A 22,556-nucleotide genomic window follows, 5' to 3' on the forward strand; every position below is an offset into this window, starting at 1 on the left:
AAAGAAACTTGAAATGACTTATCATAGGCCTACAAAATAGCTAAGAAAAACTACTTAAACCAGCAAATAGTCCATGCCAACAACTGTCCAAAGCAACTTCTCAAAACTGTGAAAGAACTAAAAAAGCCTAAAATCCAGTCCCAGATCTTTGGGCCAATTGAAGAACATTGTTCCAAAATGCAGCTCGCTTTCTCAGATAAAATCTCAGCAGCCCTTAAAAAAATCAGAGCTTTCGCCCTGATTGACCCTACAAGTCCACCTCTGCCTTATGTGGCTTACTCCCAACCCAACATCGCGCCAAAAACATCAAACTCGGTAGTAGAAAACCTGACATTGTCCTTTAAGGCTATTATCAACTTGCAGCTATCGGGAGCCCTCGCTACTGTGCCGCCTACCTCCTGCCTAGGTGACGCATTGCCATCCAAGATTATCCTAGATCATAGATCTCTGTTTATCCCGTTTCTCACACCTTTGTGAACTCTTTCAAGCACAATATTTTCCTGGACTGCATACAAAAATAACAGTTACACCACTGGTCAAGAAGCCAAGGCGCAATTCCATAGACCCTTGCAACCTTAGGCCCATTACCAACTCTTGCTCTCTCCACAGGATAGTTGAAAAAATGGCTACTAGACAATATCAAGACTACTTAGATCAATATGCCATCTTCCACCTAAGGCAATCCGGTTTCAGGGCTCATCAGATCAGAGTGCTCTGCTAGATCTTCCAAACAACATGCTCGATATGGTTGATGATAATCTGTGTGGTCTGCTGATACTTTTGGATTTATCTGCAGCGTTTGATTTACTAGACCACAACATTTTGCTTGTGACACTTCCTAAATGCAGGCAGATGCTCCCATCAAGCACTGTCATGGTTTCTTTTCTTCCTGTCTGGCAGAGTCTCTGCTGTACACTACGGCGGTGTTGGCTCTGATCCTGCTGTCATCTGTTATGGGGGTCCCCCAGGGAGCCAGTTTGTCCCCGGCCCTCTTCAATGTATATGTCAGGCCAGAATGCGACAAATCGGATAGGGAAAACATGTTATTCTCTAATTATGCTGACGATACTCCAAACTAGGCAGCACCTTCCACATGTTCAAACAGTGAATGACATCAAATTAAATGTGCCTAAACAACTCCAAAACCAAGCTTTTACTATTTGGCTCTCAACAAGCTAGATCCAAATTAGACCAATGGTATGCCCACTTTGACATTGATGGCTGCCCTATACCGACACTCAGCAAAGTCAAAACCTTGGGCACTTATTTAGACTCCTCTCTGAGATAAGATTCATCAGTAAACCACTTAATGAAAACCATGCATTATCTGAATCTGCTAAGACAAATCAAGCCTTTTATCTCTGAAAAGAATTGCAAATCTCTAGCCAGAGCAGCCATCCTCTCTCTGCTAGAGTACTGCAATTAGCTCTTAGGTGGCACCTCTAAGGGTAATATGACTAAGCTGCAGATGAACACATCTCGGAGCACAGAAAAGAAACTTCACTGGCTCCCAATAAGCTTGAGGATCCGATTTAAGAGTCTCCTACTGACACACAAATGTGTCTAGGGCAAAGCTCGTGACTAGCTGATAGAGAAAATTAAGAACCGTCACCCACAGAGAACACTCAGATCTAGTAACCCACGTCTACTAATCTTCCGTAAGGCCAGCCGCACTCGAAGCAACGGCAGATCCTTCCTCTTCCTTGCCACAAAAGCCTGGAACCCCCTCCCTCCGGCTCTACAAGAGGAGGAAGCCCTGTGGCCCTGCCACAAGCAACTGAAAACGATCCTATTTGAATAACTCCCCTCTTGTCTTTTCGTTGTCCCAGCGTTTCTTTGTCAAGCGCCCTGATGCCCACGTGTTCCGGCGTTACAGAAATAAATAATGATGCATGCCTTGGCACATCTAAGACTAAAATGCCTACATGCATTGTGGTTAGAGCATGCATGTGCAGGCCCACTTGAATGTCAAGGAGACACAGTGCTGTAATGATAAACATCTTCTTGCATGACTGTATCAGCCGTGTATCAGTGATATTTTGGGGCCATGGTGGTGGCAATGTTTGCTGGTCAACAGCCCGTTTCAGGCGAGAAAAAAGAGTGAAATGTCCAAATGTTGCTCACAAGTACAGTAGCTTTTGTGAAGCATTTTACGTGTGTGTGTGTGTGTGCGTGCGTGCGTGCGTGTGTGTGTGTGTGTGTGTGTGTGTGTGTTTTTTAGTTATCTGTACCTTTGATTTAGTAAGTTCATTGTGCAGTATTAATGACCTCTGTGACATAACCTCTCAGAGCGGTAAAGTGTATATTTTTCTTTATCTTTCAGAACCATTTGTGTGGAAGTTCGTCCGAGACAAGTCAATCAAGAAGAGTGGTTATTTCTCACACCCTGGATAAAGCTCTGAAGGAAGGTAAGCGGAAGTGACAGGGCAGCGGTTTTATGAAACTATTGCTGAACGTTTGGACTCTGTGTGGTCACCCAAGGTCCTTCAACCAAAGGATTGCTACTAACTATGAAAGTCCATTCTGATGGATGCGTTCGCCTTTATTAGCAGATAAGCAGCACGAACTGTGGATCTAACGAATTCTGCATTAAGATACATTTCTAGCTGTTTAGGCTACAATATGAATTCCAGATAAGAAATTACTTTTCTTTTTCCAAGCAACAAGCTGGGCTTATTATGCGGTTGTTGTTAGCATTTTAAACAGTATCGAAAGTATTTGCTGATGTTGTAAGGACATCCTCTACATGTGTTAAGTTACATATTTTGTTGTTCTTTACCCAATGCATGCCTCATTTGGTGATATTCACAAGGCAAGAAGAAAGTTTCATTACTTCTCTCTCACTTTTTTTGGCCTTGAAAGCAGTGTTTCTTGTTCTTGTAAGGTAAGGTAAAATGGCCTTGCATAGCGCCCTTCTGACTATGTTTGCCTCGCTATATGAGGCTCTGTAAAAAAAAAAAAAGAAAATAGTTTGGTGGCTCATGTTAGTGGGATGTTGGGAAAAGTGAGGAGTGGTAAGGCTGTTGTGTTGGTGAGTGCATGTCGGAAGCATCCATTACCTGTGTTGAGTATGGAATTCTGCATTGTTACTATTGATAAACGATCTCTGGGGTGTGTTATTCTTAAGCACGTCCCAGAAGCAAATAGTAGTGGATGCATTTGGATGGGGTAAAGGCTAGGTGTGAAGAATCTTGCGGATCCCTCACTGAAACCCAGCCTTAAGTCTCCGCCCAGGTGGTTAGGGGAAGGCAGACGCTTCCTAATCCCAATCCTGGGGCTGTGCTGTACTGCGGGAGGATCACCTGGGTGGAGACCAGGCCCAGGGAAGTAAGGCGATTCCGTGGGATGAGATACCGTAATTTTTCTCTTAGGGAGACTTTTACCACTGTTCCAGAAGAGGTTATGGCTTACTGTCATTTTAATGTCTCTAAACCTCCTATTAAAACTTATGTGGTAAAGCCTAAAGTTGTAACACCAAAGCATATCATACCAAGAGAGAGAATCTTTTGTGTTCCTAAATGTCGTCCTCAATATCAAAGGTACAATACTAGGAATGGTGGAAATTGTGTCTTCTCTAACTCCTTCCTCTAGCACAGTTAAAACATACAACTGCTCTGTTACAATTACTAAGGGGATTAAATCTACCCTTCAAGTAGAAAACCCTGACTTTGATAAAGTAAACTACATGTCTCAGAATCTTATATGGACTGAGACAAAGAAGAGGGCTGGAGAGGAATGTAGATGTTGTAGTCGGGCAATTAAGTCGAACAGCCTTTGCACAGGTCAGGCAATTGAAACCAATGGCTCACACCTGAAGCCAATTGCCAAACCTGTGAGGCATAAAAAGCTGCAGCATTAGAGGAGAAGGAGATGGAACAGGAGTTGGAAGGCTGGCAGCAGCAGAAGTAGTAGAAAAGCATGAGGCTGGAAATTCATGAGGAAGTGTGATCAAAGAAAGGACATCGGAGTGTGGAGACAGGAGATTTCACCTGAAAGTTCTGAGAGATTCTTGTGCTCTCAAACCCTGCATTGCCGTGGCTGCACTGAGGAAGACGTGCTGAGTGGAGCTTTTCCCATGTTCTGAGTAGCTATGATCGCAGAGCTGTGATCGTGCTGAAGCCAGAGGCCCGTAGCAGAAGACAAGCCTACAGACTGAGGGGTGAAGGAGACTCCCAACTAGCGTGGCTGGATCTGAGACACCTCTGCTGCAGAAGGGTTTGGGTCTTAAGAGTGTTCAAAGTAGTAGTAGTAGCAGCAGTTGTTGAAAAAGTCAGGAAAGTGAAGCAGCACGCTACTGCAGTGTTCCTGGAGCCGGTCAGTGAAGCTTGGTGTTCAGGTTCACTTATCAAGCTTTGCCACTACTGTTACCAGCTCAGAAGTAACTTGCGTAACTTCAGAAGCAAGTATAAACTGTTTGTCATTGTGAAACTTCCTTTTAATAATGGAAATGTAACACGTGCACTATTAGTGAGAGCACTAGTGTTCGCGTAAGAAGAAAAACCTATTATTTCCATTGTTGAGTAATTAACTTTTGCTGGAGTGGTCGCGTGTCTCTCATTGAAGGGGAACGCCTGTTACAAACCATTCCGAAAACATAACGTTGAGTTCCACAAGTGTTGCAAGAAATGCAACATCTAAGGAAGGTCGCGTGTGGCCAATTGCATTACCTTAAAGGAGTCTGAAACCGTCTCTGTGATATTGAACAGGACTACAATCGCTGGTATCTCTTTAAAGTTGAAAATGTATTTGACAGAGTGGTCGCATACCCTTAAAACTGTTGTTCCTTTGAAGACCGAACCTTGTAATTATCAGAACATTAATTCTTTAGGTTCAGTAGTTGTTATATTGACTAGAAGAACCTGCATTACCAAAGCCAAGAGGAGAACCCTTTCCGTAGTGAAACCAGCCCTATTAAGAGCTATCCATCTGGTTTACGAGGTTAGTAAAGGTCCAGTGTCCTCTGATACAAGTGTGGCATTGTTACCGGAACCTCGAAGAGTGCTAACACACCTTCAGGGTAGTTACTGGAACCAAGAAGGTGTGAACAAAGCTGGGGAAGGGAGCTAAGTGCTTGTAAAAGAGTCATGCCGAAGATAACCGTCTGTAATGCTGAAGACTGTTGAAGTTGAGAGAAAGTCAGTCTTGTAGCAGAGGCAGGTTATACTTGTGGCAGTAAGGCGGACAGAAGAGGCGAAGAGGCTGCAGTTTTCTTGGAGTATAGGAAAGAAGAGTGCCTTGCCTACCTTCAGAGGTTGCAGCGTCTTGTCTTTATATGCCTAATAATTCAGAAGTACAACGTTGTATAAGAAGTAGACGTACATGAACTGTGGTGGTGTATAAACTGTCAGTGGATGTCATATTGAAGTTGGTTGAAGTAGTAGTATAGTGTGGAAAAAAGGAGGCTTTTCCCATGGTAACAGTAGTAGAAGGGTGGTTGTCAAGAGGGAAACCAAAACCCAAAAGAAGTATCCTGACAATTATACCAAATTGACTGCAGAGGTCTTAATTGTACAGTTGTCAAAGAAGTTGTTCACCTAATGTTTAAACTGTGGCTATTCATCTTGGAAAGAAGACGCCAGGATTACCATTGTTGCTATTTTCTTGGCTGAACTTTGAAGGGGAACCTTTCAACTGAAAGCTGAAGAATTGTTATCAGTGGATTTTTGTTTGAACTTTTGTATTGGCTTGGAATTCATAAGAACTGGTTCAAGACTTTTCTTTCCCTTTGAACATTTGGAGAATTGACTTTGAAAAACCCATGAGAAGGGACTTAACCAGGACAGGTGAAGGTCAACCAAAAATACTGGTCAAATACTGATTTATGTTTATGATTTCCTTTAAATGTTTTGTTGTTTTGAAGGGGCCCGTAGGGGACCCTCGTGTTGTGGAAACAAGGCAAATCACCACACACAAACTGATACGCCAGACACGAGGTTGTATTCCCAAAAGCTAGGGTTTATTGCAAAGCAAATAGTCTCAGTTGGCCAACTCGGTCTCAAGCCCCGCGACGTGTGTCTCCAGACCTCGAGGGACGCAAGAGAGCAAATAGCATACATCAGTTACATATATACAAAATGCACATTTTACAATCAGTCATGACATGTTTAACACCGCCCATTGTATAGTTTCTTTGAACTGGGTTTGACGATTGACAATTTGGACGAATATGACACCTTCGAACATCTATTTTAGCAACAATATGCAACATTGCGAGTCTAGAGACATATTTCTTTGTTGAACAGAAAACAGTGTTTCTGTTCTTGCGAGCAAGCTGCATACGGGGGAAGAGTCGCATTCCAGGCCTTGCTATCTCCTATTTGCTATTTGTGTCCTGGGAGTCAGCACGCTCTACTGGGCTTAGGAAAGGGCCGTAAGAAAAGCATAATTCAAGCCTTTAACTGTTCCTTTCTAGCATTTCTACCATATTACCGAGACTGGCTGGCATCAGTGAAATGATTAAATGCCGTGTTGCTCTCCTCCAATGCTATATGCGGGAGGGGATTAGGCATACCTCTCTGTGGCTGCCTACATTATGTTTCAACAAATAAATCCCGGCTTCGCGGCCTTGCTCTTTCGCGTTTGAGCAACAATGTAACAGTGAAGCAGAATAAGCAGCATAAGCAGAATTAGCTTTCGGCTAAGCAGTTTAGAACAAAAAGCAATGAGCAAACATTAGAAAACAAAATGGCGATTCTTGCTATATTAAAATGGCCGCACATTGGTTAAACTTATGATTCTGTATTTCTGACATTTAGTACATGAGACGGTTGGTTTTCGGCCAACATGATACATTGCCATTGATCGTGAGAGGTATCTATTTTTGTAGACTGACAGTTTAGTGTGAGTGCCGGTTTGTTTATGATAGGAGTTATTCCCTTAGCCTTTAGACCACTGAGGGAATTCCCTGATAGAGTAGGATTAGCAAGGATGTATTTGCCAATTTGTTTCTTAATAAAGTGTCTAATCTCGAGGAAAAAAAACAAGCAGTTGTCTGTCTCTCATTACTGACCCCACACATAGGGTATAAACCGCGTGTAGTGTGCTAGACCTTTTGGTTTATCTGACGGAACGGATGGTGGATGTGTTGCAAAAGTAGGTACATTTAACAGTGACTAATTAATGAGGGAATTGTTGGTTGGAGTGTGCATGGGGTCAGTGTTTGGGGATTTCTTAGGAGTGTTTGTGACATGTTTCCGCAGACTATTGTCAATGGTTCTTGCTGGTATGGGCATTTGGTGCCTTTAGCTTTAAGAAATAGAGATGAAAGGAAACCAGTGGTAACTATCTGGATAGTCTGGGTTGCTTGTTGTGTATCTGATTGGCTTCAGTTAAAGAACTATGTTTAGAGTTGTTTCCAGAATGTCTGGTGGTTCTCTTTCATGCAGAGATGTGTGGGTAGGGAATTCCATAGTTTAGTGGGTAACAATAACGAAAGGTGTCCACATGTTGGACCTTAAGGGTAGTCTAACACCCGAATCTTCCCTCATTCGTGATAGTCACACATTCTGGTTCGGATGATTTTGTTTGCTTGATAATTTTTCGGGGGAATCAATATTTGATTTTCATTTTCTATTGCCTTTTTGCCATATCAAGACTACTTTCCAAGTGAAACATTCTTTTAGTCTTTAATTAGTTTCTATGGAAAGCAGAAAGTTATTTTAAAAAAACACATGTTCTTGGCAGTTGTCTTTTTGTTTTTACCATAAACCAATAGTGTCTGTAGGTTAGCAAAATTCAAAAAGTATCAGAGGTGAATAGACCAAATATTTCAACACAGTTCTCCTAAATACTAGGTACGTGGAGTGATTTTCATCATCCTCGGCTCCACAACGTACAACCGTAAGTATCCAAAAAGCCTCTTTTTTTAGATTCTTAAGAAGATAGAGCTGCAGGCTGGTGTAGAATTTTTTATAAATCCCTCAGTCCTTCTTACGCCAAGTTGCAGCCCAATGGTAAACCGACCGGTTTCAGTGGTATTGGATAGTTACACCACTTTCATCAGGGCTGGTGAAGTCCGCCTTAAATCATCTGCTGGCTTCGTGAGTTGTAATACAGCATAATATGGCTGTTTCTAGGAGGACCCACCTCATAGTCAGTGTTCCCCACATATATACTGGTCCTTTATGCAGGAAGCAAAACTTCAATCTTCCTGAAAGGGCTGTTCTTTAATAAGCCAAGTGTTGTACAACCTTGGTTTTCTCGTTGTTTGTGCCGGGCCTTCGTCAGGACAGGGAGGAAAGATCTTGTAGGAACTTTTAGTCTTCTAAACCCAGGTTTACTTCTAATCTTACGGTGGACAAAGCAAGGAAAGGATACTTTATTCGAAGCATCACGCAGGTTGCTCTGCGGTACTGGGCCTTTTCTGAGAGGCTGTTTTTATCATGTGGTAAGTTGCAGGTTGCGATATTTCTGCAGGCTCCACTAACTTAATGTTAACGCCAGCGCCAGACTGCTGCTATTAGCCAGACAGACCCTCTGCACGCCGACAGGACTGGCAGCCAAAAGAAGCACACACCGTTTGGCGCTGGTGTAGTAGTTCCTATGCATGGTTGTGCTTGCCGTAGATTGTCTTGTGATGAAGGGTGTGTTGAGTGGGGTTTCTCACAGTTCTGGTTTTATTGGGATATGGTAGTTTAATTGGTTCAGTGTTAGAAGGGAAGTAGGTTGTAGTTTTGTCTTTTTCTCATTTGGCAGCTTGTGTTGCTTGAATTGGTGGGTTTCTCTTGGTTACTGTTCTCAGGCAGGTGCTTCAACGGGTATTTCGTTGAGAAGGCTGTTAAGGGATTTCTCGAGTGACCAATTGGAAGTCTTCTGTGGTCTCTTGCCGACTGATGGCAAGGGGTTTATATGGTGGCTTCTATCATTTTTCCTTTTTAGTTTGTTTCATGATTCTATTGTAATCCTTGGCATGCAGCTGTGTTTATAATTTGCAGATGCAGAGCCTGGTGTGGTAATGAGAATTAGGAAGGGGGGGATTTGACTGGAGGGGTTGAGGAAGCAGATACCATGAACATTTGTTGACTACTTTTGTTTAACCTATTGAGGTTGTGACAGAATATATGATGACAGTAGAGGCGTATTTCTTATGTCTTCCAATACCCCCTCTCCACATGAGCTGTAATCTTCTCAGCCACTATATCCCATATCTTAGCCCACCACATTTGAAGCACCAGAATGTCTGGATTATTCCAAGTTCTTGCAATACTGAATTTTGGTGCCACAAGGAGATGGGTGAAAAGCATCAGTGTGCCCAGAGCATGATATATCTCCTCAGCTGGGGCACCAAAAGGACTGTTAGGGTGGGGGTCCTCTAAATGGGGAAACCACAAATTCTAGATGGAACTTTCCTTCCTCCAATCACTATGAACTCATGACACTTCCACTACATATGGATGTAGTCCCCCTGCTTCCCAAGCCTACACCGACATACAGGTGAATTATTATGATATATTATACTAGGCTTGGGGGTAGTAGACATCCATAACACAGTTTGAATACACATTCTCTGTTCATGGTGCCTCTTGAGCATTTATAATTCCGGGTCCAGATATTCAATAATTCTTCATCAATAGTGTGGCTTAAATCCTGCTCCCAATTATTCATATATAGTAGTTTTCCCCGTGGCATTACTAGCCAACAATTTATAAAAGATGGACACCTTAGCTTTAAGAAGGCCATCTTGATACATGCGCTCCGATTCCATTTGGTCCCATGTTTACCTTTCCTTAATCAAGGGTTGGGAAATCCAGTGGGGCAATTGAATATATTGGAACTTGTCTCTCACCAGGGGTAACCTGGCTTTACAAAATCCAATATTGGACCAAGTGGCCCACTCAACCTGGACCAAAGGCCTTTAGGCAGGTGTTTTGCATTCCAAAAAGTGAACAGATGTATCTTATTTTTCTCACCAATACACTGAATGAAAAACCTTGAACGGGGTCAATGATTCACCCATACACATGCTCAGCTAAATGATAAACCGGCTCTTATACAGTCTAAAGAGAATACATCATCGTTGACACAGCTTTAAGGATTGCCCTCCTCTCGCCAGAATCCACTGAAAAACCCTGAAAACAGCTATGCAGAGAGACTTCGGCAGCCTACGGCATGGAGCAAGGTGTCCCCCCTCCAATGTGAAGCTTTCTGTTTAACCGTTTCAGTGCCCCGTATTTTAAGCCCTATGCAAACGTGGGGAGGCACCTTCTAGAATCTTCTGGCCTCAGTCTCTAGTTGTTAGTAGCTCTCGTGAACCCCCGGCCGGAGTGACCCACACTAACCCCAAGGAGCAGGACTCTTCCCTTTCTCAAGAAAGCAATAAAACAACTCTAACTCATCCTCAGTTTTGACAATTTCCATGGTAACCTTATCAGGTACCAGCTGGCACCTTCTTATCCCAGCCTCTTTGCGCACTGTGTCCTTGGATGAGCAACGCTAACTAACATAAGCAATGAATAATGTTCAAAACATGTTTTCCAGTGAAATAGTGCGATCGATGTTGAAAATATGTTTGATATATTTTATTTATAGCGTGCCCATACACAAGTGTTTCAAAGCGCGACGTGGCAGGGGAGGGGACCAGGGAACAAGACAACAATCTTACTAGGCCCAGTGACATTGAGATTGCACAAGTGCAGGCGGAGAGGAAAAGGTAAAAGTACTGTGGGAAGGGGAGGAGGAGCAAGTGCAGGACATAGGAACTAAACAACAAGAACAAGAAGTGCAGCCAGCAGCTGGCAATTGCAAGGTTAAGTGCAAAATGGCAGGTGCTAGAAAGTGCAGGTAGAGGGGACTGTAGGGTTAGAGATACAGCCCCAAGTGCAGGGTTGACAGATGGCAGTGCAGGTGTGCAGCTGGAAGGGCAGGGACCTGGGCCCGTGGTTCAGGGGATAGACACTTAACCAGTGCAGTAACAGACAGGAGGTCAGCATGGAAGAGAGAAGACAAAAGCAAAGAGGACAGTCTTGAGCTGCTTCCGGAACCGGAGATGGTTCTGCTCAAGTTTCAGTTCATAGTTCACAGCAAGTGCAAATTCCACTGGGGCATGAAGTGAATGTCCATTATGGCACCGAGCGCACCAGAATGCACTGCGCACTAGCGCCATGTTTTAGTTCAAAGTATTACAGCAGGATACACATAAAAGCCCAGGTGACGTTTTATTATTTCAAATATTTTTTAGAAGCATCCTGATTTAGCTAAGCTGGCCCTACAACCATCGCTGGGTAGCCCTCATCTGATGAATGTCCATAGTGGGAGCTGATGTGCCGCCTATCTAAGGTTAGGGGATAGACAGAGAAAGCTGGCCCTAATGTATTACAAATTGCAATCTCAGAGAAGTACAACAAATAGTGTGCATAACACAAATTCCATACGATACCCAAATCTGGAAATCCCGGAACGAGGAGCACGGGAGGGAGTGTAGTCTGCTTTTAATGCCCCCAACTCATCCGTTTACTTGTACACTACGGACAGTCATCACGCACAGGCTATATAGCGATGGTTGGATGACCAGCCTTCGCTAAATCAGAAGGCTTCTAAAACATATTTAGAATAATAAAAAGTAACCTGGCCTTTTTCGTGTGTACCGAAACCTGGCTTTAAACATTTCCCCCTCATACAATTGGGATACTTTATGAAGACCCCCCAGTGTCCAAGCCCATAATGCTCCTTTAGACAAACCTAGCCCATAAGGCTCCTTTAGGCAAACCTAAGGGGAAATGTGGGTTACCCAGTACAGGGAACAGAGGCCCCAGTCCTGGGTTTACTTCCCATCTCTTCATGGCTTTTTTCCAATAGCTGATAGATGTACTAGTGGTTTGTAGTAGACAGATTTCTTGGGAATATTATACAAGTCTATACACTGTAATTGTGAGAGAGGGACTGGGGACATTGCTTGCTTGATAAGGACCCATTTGGGATCATAGGTTGTCACCCCCAGCAGAGCGTGCAAGCTATCTGTGCTACTAGATTATATCTGTATAAATGAAGAGTGCCAAGCCCTCCCCTCCCCTTCTATAATTACTCTTCTCAGGAGTCTTGGCTTCTCTTCTCCCCGCCCCATGAAAGAAAATATATTTTGTTTAGCATGATGTAGTGTGGTGGAAGGGTATTTAACCGGTATGGCCATCTTGCCCACAATAATAAATCCCATCCAAGAAATGTTCTTGTTACTCCCATTGATTCAGATTTTCCTTGAAAACTTTGGAAAATTGGTTTTCCATCTCCCGAGGGGCTGCTGGAATAGAAACACCCATGCACTCCACATTGTCTTCAACACATAGAAGGGAACACTTTTCCTCCACCCGTGAAATGACCCCGCAAGTTATGGAGATGTTCAGGCCTTTGGATTTGTGATAGTTGATAGTAAAGCCTGAAGCTGCTTTATATTTATCCAATTCAGATATTGGTACCCCAGAAGAAGCAGGGCTATCTGTCAGTGTAGTCAGGATGTCAAAATGTACAAGGAGGTTTTATATGCTATTCCCTTCGCACTATCCCAAATGTATCCTGATTCTCCCTTATTATTCTAGCCAGGGGTTCCAGTGTTAAGGTGAGGGTGAATAGGGGGCCTCCCTGATAGGCGCCCCTGTATATTGGTATCAAAGGTGTAGGCCTGCCATTTATTAGAAATCTTGTTGGGAGCTCTACAAATGTGCCATTATGAAGGAGTCAAAGGTTGGACGGACATTTTAGGCCTTCAAGCTAAAGCAAATAAAGTTCCAGTCTTCTCTATTGAATGCTTTAGTGATGTCAACAGTTATGATGCACTGGAAGCAGAGTGTAATGCGCTGTATGCCAAGCCAGAAGATGCAGAATATTGATCCTGCTGAAACAATATTCGGGTGAGAGGTGTGCCAAAACGCATCTCAGATGAAGATATAAAGAGGAACATGATCGTCTTCAAAACACTAGCCCTAACCCACAAATGTATTCACGGCCTCACCCCCAGATACATTACGCAAAGGATCTCCAGACAAACAGCCTCCAGACCTGCAAGAACTGCATATGCTAACCGCATCACAGTACCTCACTCACGCAGAGTGTGTGCTGGAGGATCTAGCTTCCCAACTATGGCCGCCACTCTCTGGAACAAACTCCCAGACCAGATTAGAACCATCGAGTCTCATGCTGCCTTCCGCAAGGCCCTAAAAACAAGGCTCTTTGTCTAAAGAGGCTATTCTTCTTGTTTAATGTCTCCACTCCTGCTATAACTTGAACTCGACATACTCTGTATTGTAGAACATTGTACTCAGTAACTCAACTGTATAAATAACTGTATGTTAAGCTTCACACATTGGGCCGCTTATTGTAACCCACAAGCAAGCCTCCTTAAGTATACTTATAGCGCCTCGTTGCCTAGAGAGCTGTATTGCGCTTTATAAATCCAAAATAAATAAAAAATAAATAAAATGATGTATTCAGATTCATACTTCTGTCGCTGAAGGGTGTTCCCATTAAATTGGAGAGAACACACAGAATCCACACTCCTGTTTGACTCAGCAAGACCTAATTCAGGACGTTCTACAAGGGTACACGTTTATGCCATCAAAGGCAATATAATGAATGCAGCCAGGAAATTGACTGATGTATCATTTTGTGATGCCTCAATTGAACTATATCTAGACCTTGCGCCGGTCACCCTTGCTAAAAGGAAGACTCTCAGGTCAATGACATCTTGTCTCCAGAAGAAAAAAGTACCATACAGGTGGTGATTCCCCAGCACCTTGCTATTCTCGCAGGAAGGAAAGAAGTGGGTTTGTTGTTATTGGATTTATTCCCTTGCATCATGGCCCTGGGCCATAACCTGCCCCACGGAGGGAGTTACAGGTATTAGGAGGCTGGCATGATACCTTAAGTGCCAATGCCTTTAGCTCAAGATGGCGAAGATAACTACTCCTAGTCCCCTTCTCTATTTCCTTTGCAGCCATTGGAGCATTGTAGGAAGGAGGGAAGCTAGCGGCACGGTGGCAGGCATGTCAGGAAGGGGAGAGTTAGGTGGGTGCTGGCAGGTGGGTGGGTTGGTGACAAGGGTGTGGGCGTGCTGTTGGAAAGCGAAGGAGAGAAATACAGCTGCCAGTGACCTGTGAGGAAGATGGTGGTCTCCCACTGCTTAAGAGGCTCGGAAAGCTGGCAAATGAACACTGTGCTAATTCCTACCTTCCGAGCTCCCTGATTGGCAGGGTGGTGGAGTGACCTCGCCTGGGTGCTAATTGGCTGTATTGCCTCTCACTTTAGGCTTTATCGCTTAATTAAAACACAGGAATGGTACCCAGGCATTGCAAACAATGAGTTAGAAGAGAGCCGTACCACATTCCACCTTGGTAATGTTCACTCAAACGCACTAGGCAGCTTCTCCAGCTGTTGTTCAGCTGATGCTCATCATCCCTTACAGTCTGTGACAAATCTACCTAATCTATGAAAACCAAAGTCATTTGGTTATATGATGGCATTGCAGCCTAAGTGAGCATTATATTTAGCCTTACTAGGCAACTTTTGATCTGGTCCTAAAACCTGCTTGGTCAGCTAGCATCTTTTGCAGTCCTCTGTCCATGCTGGGTTGTAATGCCAGTGCTCGTACTTTATACACCCTTCAAGCATTCCAAGGAGGGCTTATTTACCACAAGTTGTCTGGTGATTTTTATTTTATTTTATTATTCGGCATACAGTTAATTACAAACTTTTTGCCAGTCACATCACAATCATCCTGCATCCTCCATATCCTATACTTCTGACCATTTTTAAAAAACTATTTCCAAATATTTTACCAGTGCATGCAACCACTTGACATTTCCACCCATGTATAGTGCCTCCCACCATGTCTCAGCACCCAATTCAAATTTCGGGAACAGATGATCGTACAAGTATACAGTTCTCCATTGTCGTAGTTCAGGCAGATCAGAGTCAAATGATGCAGGGACTCCAATTCTCCATCACATAGTCTGCACTTTGTATTGTTCATACCTATTCCGTATCTACATAATGTAGTTCTGTTATGTAGAATGTTCAATCGAAATCTTCGAAACTAGTCTCGATGCTTAGGATTCGGACATTTTGTCAAGTAAGGTGGTGTCACATTAAGGGAGGTCGTTAGTGTTTTTGAGAGAGAATGGGTCTTGGAGTTTGACCTTTGCGTTTCCGTAATTCTCCAGTCGTCTGCCCACACATTTTTTCCATGTACGGGGGATTACAGCATAGTCTCAACTGTGACACCCACCTCTGATAGCAGGGCGAGACAAGATCTCGCCCACAGATCCTATGACCAGTCTGTAAAGACCTCCATTTTTGGTAACAGGACAGCAAATTGGATCGGACATTCCGTTTGTGGCGTTTTGCTGAAGAGTAGTAACGATTTCCATTTCATTCTTACATAGAGGGATAGGAGTCCAACCTCGTGTCGCATAATGGCCATAGGGACTGCATTCGGCAGGTATAGAATGGTTCACCAAACTTGCCCTTCAAGCCAATCCCACGTCTTCCACGGTAGACAAAGGCAGGCTTCGGCTGAGTATGTGATTGCCGGAATTACCTTCTGATTATAAAATTGAGCAATTGGGACGAGTGGTAATTTCCCATATTTTTGACCCTTTATCATGGCCTGAACTGTCAATTGTTTTAATTTGCGCTCCAGTTGGTCTTTCCACAGGCTTTCACTTGCACTTTAGCTGATCATAGTGCCTAGATAATTGATTGATGATACCGCCTGGAGGCAATGCTCGTTTATGAACTGTCTCAAGGCCTTAGTTTTCCGTGAACTTCTCTTTTCGAGAACTACAATTTCTGATTTGTTGGGTTTAATTCGTAGCTCGTTTTGATCTACATATCTTTGAAGAATGTCTAGTTTCTTCTGAAAGCCGTTGGGGTTCTGTCTAGTAACACCAAGTCATTGGCATAGAAAAGCCACCCCGAGCATTTGGCCGTTTATTTTTGGCGTGCACGATGGTGCAGGGTCAATGACATGCCTCACATCAGAGATGAAGTTTAACAAGAAGGCAGCTAGAGGGCATCCCTATTTTAACCCATTACGGTGGGAATGGGATCTGAGGCCTTGTTGATTTAGACTGACCTGCAATGATGTTCCTGTATATAGATCTTTAATAGCACTTAACAGGTCAGTTGGACATTTTGCAGCAGTCGTTTTCATCCACAGGCGCTCCCTAACAATGCTGTCGAATGCACTTTCTAAGTCGATATATGCAAGATAGATTTTACAGTCTTTAAGGGTTTGCATTTTCATCAAGCTCATTAGTAGCAGGTTAAGATTACACCCGACGCCTTTAACGAAGCCTGTTTGTCTACAGTCTAATGCTCTGGTCACAGTCACCCTTTTAAATCCCACTATAGACTGCTACTCGGGCTTTAAGGCTGTTGGGGCCTGGACGTACACTGAGGGCTTTATTTTATCACTATTCGAATGCAGCTTTCAGTTTAGTTTTTATCAGTCATTAGTGGCAAGCAAAGGAAAGGTGTTTGCAATGTTGGTATGCATGTGAGACACTAGTTGCTTTCTAGTTTTGGAGTCGGTGTAAGGAAAAAGATTAATGGCCTGAATTAGAAAGAAAAGCGATGGACTTGAGGAGGTTGCATGGCGGATGAATAGGAAAAGGTAGGGCCTGGCTCGAGTCACGTGCCCAAGGCCCAAGTCCCAAGTCACGTTTTCAAATGTGTGGCAAGTTTTGAAAGGGGGGGGGTGTCTGTCCGCACGTTGGTGAATCCTCAAGTATGTAGACCACGACCGAATTAATCCCTGTGAATTTTTCTTCATCATCACCCTGACATTTTGAGATTTGAAATAGGTTGCTTGATTGTTTTGCAACAAAATGGTAACCCACTTTGTGCCGCCATGTTGAAGTGTTAATATTGTTGCTTAAGCTGCGCTTATTTTCTCGATCACGTGCTTTCCACTTAAGTGTTCATCTGAATCTGGCGGTGCATTGACCTTTTTGATTTCTGCTCTAGGCAGTGACGAGCGCTGGATTATAGTTCAAAATGCGTGCGCTCTGGTGCAGTAGAGTGCACTTCATGTCGTCTATAATTGCAAAGATCGATTGTTTATTCATTTTTTCTTCATCTCCGATTTCTTAAAAGTAACCTTTACGTCCCTCTTGTTGCTGGAAAATGGTTAATTTGACGAAGTGTGTAATTTCTGCCATTCTGCCAGTATTCATTCCCTAAACGTGACGGTGTTCTTCGAATTATAACACATCACTGCATTAGTAAAAATATCAGGACCATATACATGGGAAACAAATGTACGTTTTTATTCAAATGTTGATGCATATCCTGAGCCGATGGCCTTCAAAATCAACAGAACTATATTTTCAACATATTTTTTCAAAAGAAAAAAAACAAAAGTCTTTAGATTAAAAAAGGAGACAAATTTAGCTTGGAAGGTGATGGTATTAGATACGAGAATGCAGAGGCGTTGCTATGGTGGTATGGGGGGGCTGAGGGGGCTATAACCCCGGGTCTTTTGGTTGTAGCCCCGGATAGAAGCGCAGGGGCTACAACCAAAACGCTGTAGCTAGCCCCGAGTCCCGCCAATCCCGACATTAGCTTAGCCCGTGATCTTTTCCAGATCTTACAACACCTCTGCGTGAATGGTCAAGTTTAGTGAACCCCTCCCAAATGTTTGTTGGGGGCTTCAGGAAAGAATTACGTAAAAGTACTTTGCTGTCTGTGTTTTCTTGGGCATGGCTTCAACATGACTTGGCTCTCATGTTGAGTAAATTCCAGACAGACAGATCCCCTGGCGTGGCGAACACCCATCGCCAGCTGCCTCTCCTTTTGGCGCTGCACCCCATAGATTACAATTAAGAGCCATGATACATTTGGTCCAATTGTACACATAGATACGCTACCTGTTGCTTCTCAGGCCTCCCTGGGCCTCTTATCTGTCTTCTGCATTTATCCAACTATCTACCCGACTTTGCTCCTCCCTACCACTACTGTATCTTCTGTCATACGGAGGCGGGATACAAATGCAAGATAACATAACAGTGAGAATGACATTCAGTCCCAAGTGTTAGAAAAGTTGTTTGCTGCACTGTAGTGTGCACAGATTCACTGAAGCCTTTTACAGTAAACTCATGACTGTGACCCTCATTACGAGGTTGATGTTATATTGAATGCAGATATTACTTAGCATACGCCTACGTCCCTTCCCCTTTCCTCCATACTTGTGTGACATTCCGTCCTTCGGGAAGGGACCAGAGCACTTTAAAGCATTAAAACATTAACTTTTTTGTCCTTTTATTTTTACACAGGCCACGACACGCGACCAAAGCCCTGCCTTCCTGAGCTCTGCCCAGCGTATCGCCCTTCAGTCCCTTTCTCTGCGGTCGGGGGTCGGTCGCACTTGCATCACAGGGAATATTTTTCTTTTTGTTCCCTTGTCCTTCATTCGTGCTCCAGTTCTACAGTCATCTCTTCCTCTGTCTATTCATCAGCAGTCTGTAAGGTGTCTCAGAAACACTCTAGATCTACTAGCATCGAGGTTCCTTGTCACAGTGCTAAAATGGAACATAATACCCCTGACCCCCCTGTGGTGACTATGGCCTCACTAACACCTATGACACAGCTCGCCTGAGGCATGGACAAAATAGCGATCCAACCCCCGCGGTCCACAGCAGCCATTTTGACTACCTCTCTTACTCCAACGTTCACCACGGCTGGTGCTGAGGGGCCTGTTTTTAGGGCAGAGCAGCCTTTTCCACGCTTTGTGGATAAGAACCCGTTCTGCCCTCCAATGGATTGGCGTGCTCGGACTCCGCTGCCGCATACAGTCTCCCTTCCACCTACGTCCGCGGCTTTGATCTACGTGGATCCAGTTGGTGGGGGACCATCCTGGCAACCATCCTCCTTGCGATACTGGGGCTATGCCCACTCCAGTGCCTAGACCTTTATCTGAGGATGTGTTTTTTGGTAGGTTTCAGACGCTTATGCATTCTGATCCCATAACGGCGTACTTTAACGATTGATTTAGGGAAATGTATCCTAAGCTGCCTGAACCGGCCACGGCAATCCCTATGCAGGTTCTGGTACTGCCACCTTCTCCACCACTCCCTGTGGGGCCTCCTCCTCTGCTTCCACTTTCCCTTGTGGAAAAGACTCTGGTAGCTCTGTCAACCACGCCTTCGGGCCCTGAGGCGCCACCTGCGGCGGATTAAACTTCTGCTCCTACCTCATTGGATGAGGACCAGGCAGACCAGGACAGTGATGGCCGACCCGCTCTATTCAAGCTTTTCACGACTGGGTGTTTGATATGATGGCATTTCTAGACCTCCCAATACCTGAGCCTCCAGTTCCACAAGAGAGGGTACTTTTTGGAACCTTACCTCTGTCGACACAGGAGCGCACCGGCCTGTTCCTTCAGAAGGACGTCCTGGCGGAGGCCCATACAGTCTGGGAAAAACATCATTCCGGGCAGCACCTAAACAAGAAAATTGATGCTTGCCACAAGTTTCACGCGTCTGAGGACGTATCCTTGTCTGCATGCCCGCTCCCCTCTTTGTTTGTGGCAGCAGCTACACTCCAGTCGAAGCCGGCCTCTACATCCTCCACAGCAGTGTCTCAGATCCTTTCCAAGGAGGAAAGCTTCTTGACACCATTGGTGGAAAAAGGGGTTTTCCAATTCAGCTTTTAAGCTGCATCAGGCTTATACTGAGCTTATCCTGGCAGCTGCTAATGTCAAACTGTGGAAGGAGCTCGCTGAGTTTCAGGAATGTATTCCCCCTGATCGACTCAGACTTCAAGGGCGGCTTATCTGATGCCAGGGTTCTGGCGCAGGATCCACTTGAGGCTGCTGCCCATCATGTAGACACTTCTGCTCTGGGCCTTATAGTCGGAGTAGACATCTCCCGCCAAGCGTGGCTGCATGCTACGAAGTTTTCGAAGGAAATTGAGGACAAGGTGCTTGATCTCCCTTTGAAGGGTAAATGACTGCTCCACTCCTCCACGAATGAGGAACTCACGAAGACCAAGGCAAGCACTGAAACTTGCAAGTCATTGTCGGTTCTTGTGAAAACATCAGCAAAGGCACCTTATAGTCAGAGGTCAGGGGCTCAAACAAGGTCCTTCTCTGGTTTCAAAGGCTATCAGGACCGCCGTGTGCGCCACACTGAAGCTCCAGCTGGCGGCCCCTGCCGTAAACAGCAACAACAAGGTGGCAGGCTTTTCTCTCAGCCAACAGCCTACTCTTCAGCAACGGGTGGTCTCTCCGCCGATAAAATTTCTAAATGATATTTTCTATCGGCCGCATGAGACTCTGGTGGGAGGATGAATTTCGTCTCATCTGGAGGCGTGGAAGACCATCACAGAAGACCGATGGGTTTTTTCTGTCTCTCGGAAGGGCTTCTGCTTGCCCCCCCCGCCCACCGTCTCGCCCTCCTCTCCAGCAGACTGGGTCACCCTCCCTCAGAGCCAAGGTACAAAAACGTCTAGACCTCAGAGCAGTGAACCTGTTCACTTGCGGAAGCAAGGGGAGGGCTATTACTCCTGTCTGTTTACAGTGCCCAAACCCACCCAGGCTGGCCTGCGCACTATCCTCAATCTCTTTCTGCCCCAAGAGAAATTCAAGATGATTACACCTTGCCAGATAAAATCCTCTCTCCGGAAAGGTGATTGGCTCAGCGTGGTAGACCTTCAGGATTCATACATGCATATTCTGATCTGGAGTCCGCACCGGAAATATCTGTGGTTCTCTGTGGGTATGGAGCACTTCCAGTATTGTGTGCTTCCGTTTGGTCTCCGCTCGGCACCGCGTGTCTTTACGAAGATGTCGATCATCCAAGCATTCCTCAGACTGCAGGAGGTTCATGTGTATCCATACTTGGACGATTGGCTCCTGTGTAGTCCTTGCCCACGGACCGCTACGGCCAATCTTCAGTCACTCCATCAGCTCCTGTTCCATCTCGGGCTGTCGGTGAACTGGCGGAAAACATTGATGATGGTTGCTCAAGACCTCATCTTTCTGGGTTTCCGTTGGGATACTGTCAGTACCAGAGTGTTCATGACAGAGTACAGGATTGTGGACCTTTCGACCATGTGCCAGCTCTTCCTTCAGTCCTCCCATATGTCGGCCAGGTGGTTCCACAGACCTTTGGGCCTCATGGAGTCTTGCGTGTTAGCTTTACCTCTTGCACGCCTGAAAATGAGACAGACTCAGCTTGCTCTTCGGATTCCAAGATGATTCCAGTCCAATCCTGCATGACGGCGGATCTTCAATGGTGGTCATCCGCCAGCAACCTTTCAGTGGGGACCTCCTTCCATGAGCCCAGCCTACAAGTAACGGTTACTACAGACTCCTCCCTTCTAGGGTGGGGTGCGACACTGCGTCACCTCAAAGTGTACGATTTATGGACGCCTCAAGACAGGCGGTTCCATATCAATTACCTGGAGCTGCTGGCAGTTTTTCTGGCGCTCAAGGCTTTTCAATCCTCTATCACCAACAGCGTGGTTCGAATTCGCACTGACAATTCAATAGCCATGTTCTACATCAACAAACGGGGGGGGCACCAAGTCTCCCCTCCTGGTGGACCGTGCTATCCAAATTTGGAATTGGGCTAACCAACACAATGTCTGGCTCCAAGCTGTGCACATTCCGGGCCACATCAATGTGACTGCAGACTCCCTCAGCCGCCAATCTGCGGTGAGCTACAAGTGGGAGATGAACACAGATGTTCTCACCAAGATCTTCCAGCAGTGGGGCTGTCCAGTGGTGGACCTCTTTGCGAAATCATTGAACAGGAAACTTGCTCTTTATGCTTCCAGGGATGGGCTTGGAGTGTCTTCCTTGGGGGGGATGCCCTTGAGATCTTGTGGGCAACATGAGAGCTTACGCTTTCCCTCCTTTGCCACCGATTCATTGGTCACTTTGGAAACTCAGGAGTGAGCCGAATTGCAATCTCCTCTTCATAGAACCTTGATGGCCAGCCAGGTTCTGGTTTTCGGAACTGCAATACCTGTCGGTGTCCTCCCCAATCAGGTTGCCGTAGATCAGATTCCCGACCTTCACCAGAGCAATCACCAGTTATGGCACCCTCCCACCCCCAACAATCGCTCAGCTTGGCGGTCTGGTGCCTGAGTTCCGATCATTAGCGCAGTTCAACCTTTCAAGAGGACAACATGCATATAATTCAAGCAGCATTAAAGCCCTCTACGAGAGCTCAATACAGGAGCAAGTGGCTCCGTTTTTGTCATTGGTGTATAGCCAAAGAGCTTGATCCCAGGCATGCTTCTATTGACACTGTTTTGTCATTTGTATCTGATCTTGCAGCCTCTGACATACATGTCTTATCATGCAGGACTTATTTGTCCGCCATTGCGGCTTATCTGTCTACCACCAGTTGCTCTTTTCCACTGCCGAATCCAGTCAAGAGACATTTTGCAGGTCTTCTTCATCTTTTGCCTCTGGTTCGTGCCCCTCATCCCGAATTGGATCTGAATGTGGTCCTCGCTGCTTTGTCATAAGCCTTTTGAGCCTATGGCCACTACTGAACTCAAGTACCTTTCTTGGAAGGTGGCTTTTATGATTGCAGTAACATCTGCAAGGCGAATATGCA

The 22,556-nt window shown here is 45.0% G+C and overlaps 1 protein-coding gene across 2 annotated transcripts in view; it reads left to right on the forward strand.

Annotated features, from left to right (window-relative positions):
- The window catches only part of SNX25 (sorting nexin 25), a 1,900,476-nt gene that overhangs the window by 409,321 nt on the left and 1,468,599 nt on the right, over positions 1 to 22,556 (forward strand). For both annotated transcript variants that reach the window (XM_069631510.1, XM_069631509.1), the window contains exon 2: positions 2,324 to 2,408. In XM_069631510.1, coding sequence (XP_069487611.1) covers positions 2,324 to 2,408 — 85 coding nt within the window. The remainder of the gene's footprint in view (positions 1 to 2,323; positions 2,409 to 22,556) is intronic.

This window comes from Ambystoma mexicanum, chromosome 6q (genome assembly GCF_040938575.1).
Source record: "Ambystoma mexicanum isolate Mex_15411 chromosome 6q, UKY_AmexF1_1, whole genome shotgun sequence".
NCBI classification, from domain to species: domain Eukaryota; kingdom Metazoa; phylum Chordata; class Amphibia; order Caudata; family Ambystomatidae; genus Ambystoma; species Ambystoma mexicanum.